The sequence below is a fragment of the Sorex araneus genome, chromosome 1, assembly GCF_027595985.1.
Source record: "Sorex araneus isolate mSorAra2 chromosome 1, mSorAra2.pri, whole genome shotgun sequence".
NCBI lineage: Eukaryota > Metazoa > Chordata > Mammalia > Eulipotyphla > Soricidae > Sorex > Sorex araneus.
The window spans coordinates 10,200,897-10,205,734 of NC_073302.1; the positions used below are offsets into that span (position 1 = coordinate 10,200,897).

A 4,838-nucleotide genomic window follows, 5' to 3' on the forward strand; every position below is an offset into this window, starting at 1 on the left:
CAAGTGCCCATTCTCCTCCACCAATGTTCCCAGTTTCCCTCCCACCACCCCACCCCAAAACCCACCACCACACCCTGCCTCCTCAGCAGGGCATTCCCTTTTGTTCTCTCTTCTGTTGGGTGTTGTATTGATGGCCAATATTGTACATGATTTTGAAAGTTAAGGGACGACTATTATAAAGAGATATCTTTTATAAATATCATTGTATAATTGCCATCCCATTATTCATCGATTTGTTCGAGCAGGCACTAGTAACGTCTCCATTGTGAGACTTGTTACTGTTTTTGGCATATCGAATATGCCACAGGAAGCTTTCCCGGCTTTGCCATGCTGGCGAGATACTCATAGTATTGCCGGGCTCTCTGAAAGGGAATTGAACTCGGGTCGGCAGCATGCAGTGCAAAGGCCTTACCCGCTGTGCTATTTGATAGATAATTTGATCCAGAAATTTTCACTGCATTCTATTTCTGTGTAGATAGTTTTAGCAGTTCAAGGCGGGAAAGTTTTATACGTGTCCTAATGCCCAAATTTCCATAAAATTATGGGAAAAGACTAGATTGCCATGACATAATACAAAGGTGAGCACTCTTCTGACACTGAGACCTTTCATTCCTTATGAACTATTCTAAACTTAATGCTTTGGGTAGCATCCTGAAAAAATTATATTGTTCTAAGAGTTAATATATTGGGTATGAGTGATAGAAGAATGGGGAGGCCTTTTGCCTTTCTCAACTCTGGCCTGGGTTTAATCCCTGTCATCCCAGAAGGTCTCCTGAGCATCACCAGGAGAATTGCTGTGTGTTAAGCAAGTGCAGTCAGTAACTCCTGAATGCAAAACCCCTGAGAATTGCCCAAAAAAACATTTTATGTATTGAAATCAATAACAGTACATCAATTAAAATTTGTAAATCAAATAAAATAAATGTTATAAGAGGAAAAATGAAATTAAACCAAAATTTTTAATGAATCACGAAGAGGTAAAGTTAAAGACTTTCAAACTTTTCTGATTATGTTTCAGTCCTACAATAATCCAGTACTCATCCGTCCAGCAGTGCCCATTCTCCACCAACAATATTCCCAGTATCCCTCCTGCCACCCCCTCCCAATTCTTTCCCACCTGCATCTGTCAGACATATTCCCTTTTACTCTATCTCTCTCCTATTCAGTGTTAAGGTTTTCAATACAAGTACTAAGTGGCCATCATGTTTGGTCTATAGTCTACTCTCAGCACACATCTCTCATCCCGAATGAGCCTCCAAGCATCATACACTTAGTAGTGCATTCTATATCCCGCTGCCTATTCCCCCAGCAAGTGTAGCTGGGTTACAAGCTGTGGAGCACAACTTCTGGCTCTTATCTCTATTATTATCGATTGGGGGTTATTCTGATTTCTGTTATTTTATATTCTTCCTATGAGTCCAGATATTCTATATCTGTTCCTCTCATTCTGATTCATTTCACTTAGCATGATACTCCTCATGTTGATCCACTTGTGCTAGAAAAGATGAAATCATAAAAAGTATATTTTTGTATTATCAAAAATACTTTCTTCTTTCAAAAGGAAATCTTACTACTGATGTTAGAGTATAATGCTGGAAACTGAATGGTACAAACTATGGTTCATGTAACCACACACGATTAGTTAAAATTTAATACTCTCACATACAGTTGGCTTTAGTACGATGTTACACTAGTCACTCTCCATACATTATTTCCGTCTTTCTTTTATCTCCAGCGAAGACAAAAGAATCATGTTGAGAGAAAATGAGACCAGAGTATCTGAATTTCTTCTACAGGGGCTTCCTATTCCACCAGAACGTCAGGGTTTGTGCTTCATCCTCTTCCTGCTCATGTACCTGACCACAGTGTTGGGGAATCTGCTCATCATCCTGCTCATCCGGATGGACTCTCGTCTCCACACCCCCATGTACTTTTTCCTCAGTGTCTTGGCTTTCGATGATGTGACTTACTCATCTGTCACTGTCCCCAAGATGTTGATGGACATGAAGACGATTCACAAATCTATCCCCTACGCAGGGTGCATTTCTCAGGTGTTTTTTTTAATAATCTTTGGTTGTTTTGAAAACTTCCTTCTTACAGTGATGGCGTATGACAGGTATGTGGCCATCTGTCAGCCACTCCACTACAACACCATCATGAGGCAGGAGCGATGCATTGCTCTAGTTACTACATCCTGGATCCTCAGTTTCTTCTACTCTTTGATGCACACCCTCCTTTTGGCCAGAGTTTCCTTCTGTGACAATATTACCATTCCCCACTTCTTCTGTGAAATCATTCCTGTCCTGGAGATAAGCTGTTCAGACATTTCACTCAACCAGCAGGTCATGTACATTGTTGGAGGGATTGCTTTTTATCTGCCATTCTTCAGTATCTTAAGCACTTATATCCGCATATGGGCCACTGTCCTGAAGAATCCTTCTGCTAAGAAATTCTTCAAAGTCCTTTCTACCTGTGGTTCCCATCTCCTTGTTGTGTCTCTGTTCTATGGAACCATTCTTAAAGTTTATTTTTTATCCTCCTCCTCTTCCTCAAAAAATAAAGATATAATTGCTTCTATGATGTACATGATAGTCACCCCCATGCTGAACCCTTTTATCTACAGCTTGAGAAACAGAGATATAAAACAAGCCCTATATTTGCTCGCTAACAAAGTCAAGTTCTGTAGTCAAAAACCTTAATGTTAGTATATTTACTGGTGTGCATACAAATAATCAAGTAGACTATCATCCTATACAATCTACTTTTTATGTTCCGTTCTAATTGTGTTCATATACATCTCTGACACATTGAAATATTTATGCTTTACTCTGCTAATGTTCACCAGTTTTATTCCCCAGACTGACTTTCAGGGACTGACATTTACGGACAATTATTTGAAACTATGATGCCTTATTTCAGCATGTTTAGAACATGGTATTTGGAGAGTAGTAAAGATACCTAAAATAGGAATAAAGAAAAGAGCCCCAAGTCTACTAACTCTCCTAGAAAAAAAACACGCTTTTTTTCTTTATACTGTAAATGCAGGAAATTTTGTACGTAAAGATTGTCAGAAAATAATAATTGGTTATATAAATGAGATTTCCTGTTAAAAAATTCTTAATTACCCATTCAAAACTTTCAGTGACAACGTTGGATGTGTTTATAAGTAAGGAATTTTACCATTTTTAACTAATTCTGTTGTTTATAATAAATATATTATTTTTAAATGTTAGAAGTGTTTTATATCTTGAAGTATGAATCTATTAGCCCTCTCTCTATTTCTTTCTTCAAAGCCAGTATTTCCTTGGTACATTTTTATCTTGATCTATCCAGAAGCGATAGGGCGGCTTTGAAGTCTCCAACTACTATTGTATTGCTCACAATGTCCATCTTACAGTCTGTTAGTAGTTGTTGTAGCTATTTAGCTGGTCCCTCATTGGGTGCGTACACATTTAGGAGTGTGATTTCTTCCTGCTGTACATATCCCTTGATTAATAAAAAATGACCTTCACTATCCCTTCTGATCTTTTTCAACCTGAAATCTATGTTGTCGGATACTAGTAAAGCCACCCCAGCTTTTTTGAGGGAGTTGTTTGCTTGCAGGATTGTTTTCCATCCTTTGACTTTGAGTCTGTGTTTGTTCTGGCTATTCAGATGTGTTTCTTGCAGGTAGCCAAATGTTGGTTTCAATCTCTGAATGCCTTTTGCCACTCTGTGTCTCTTAATTGGTGAATTTAGACTATTGACATTGAGAGAGATTATTGCTATGGGATTTTGTGCCAGTTCTCTTTAAGGGTTTGTTTTGCTTGTAGGGGTTTTTCTTGTCTTACAGTAGCCCCTTTAGTCCTTGAGTTCCTGAGTTGTTGTTTATCCACAAAATAGTGTATAATTCCATCAAGTTTGAATGAGAGTTTAGCCAGATAAAGTATTCTTTTGAAGCATTCATTTCATTGAGTTTTTTCACTATATCCCACCACTGCCTTCGGGCTTGGAGGGTTTCCTCTGATAGGTCTGCTGTGAGTCTAAGGGGTGCTCCTGTGTATGTGACTTCCTTCTTTGATATTGCTGCTTGCAGTATTGTGTCTCTATCCATGAGACCATCATTCTAACTATCATGTCTCAGATTTTTTCTGGTAAGGTCTCCTTTTGCTGGCACCCTTTGTGCTCCTTGAATCTGGATGCCTGCATTCTCCATCTCTGGGAACTTTTCAGTAATCATTTCTTTGACTCTGGCTTTTTCACTGGGGTTACTTCCCTGTCCTGGTACTCCAATGATTCTAATGTTGTTCCTCTTGAGATCATCCCCTAGGACTCTGATTCGTCCTAGAGCTTCTTCTACGTCTCTTCCCATTTTCTATTGTTTCCTGTAGGATTCCTGCAGCTCATCCTCAAGCTCACTGATTCTGTCTTCTGCTGTAGTCATTCTATTGTTGAGGGCACCCACTGAGGTTTTTATTTCATCTATCGAATCCTTCATTTGTGACATTTCTTTTTGTAACTTTTTAATTTCTGCTCTCATTTCTTCCCATATTTTCTTGACTGACTGTTCAGTTGTTTCTGTCAGGTCCTCCTTTAATTTAATAGATACCTTTTCAATCTTCACTTTGGTTCATTGAACATCTTCCGCATTTTTACTCTGAATTCTTCATCATAGTGCTCGAGTTTGTAGGAAACGCCTATTGAGGTTCCTGGACTCCTTTCTTCTTCTGCTCCTTGTGGTGGGGATTTGTGCTGTTTCTTCATGTTGTGGTGGTGGTATGGAAAAGTGACCTTTAATTTTACTACCCGTATTCCCTCTTGTTGTGAAAAAGAAATCTGGATGGGTTCAGTCTCTGGTA

The 4,838-nt window shown here is 38.9% G+C and overlaps 1 protein-coding gene across 1 annotated transcript; it reads left to right on the forward strand.

The window, feature by feature from the left end:
• Nucleotides 1-1,751: 1,751 nt before the first annotated feature.
• On the forward strand, nucleotides 1,752-2,699 carry LOC101543496 (olfactory receptor 1J4-like). The gene has a single exon (XM_055127296.1). The coding sequence runs from the start codon at nucleotides 1,752-1,754 to the stop codon at nucleotides 2,697-2,699; it is 948 nt and encodes a 315-aa protein (XP_054983271.1).
• Nucleotides 2,700-4,838: the final 2,139 nt, after the last annotated feature.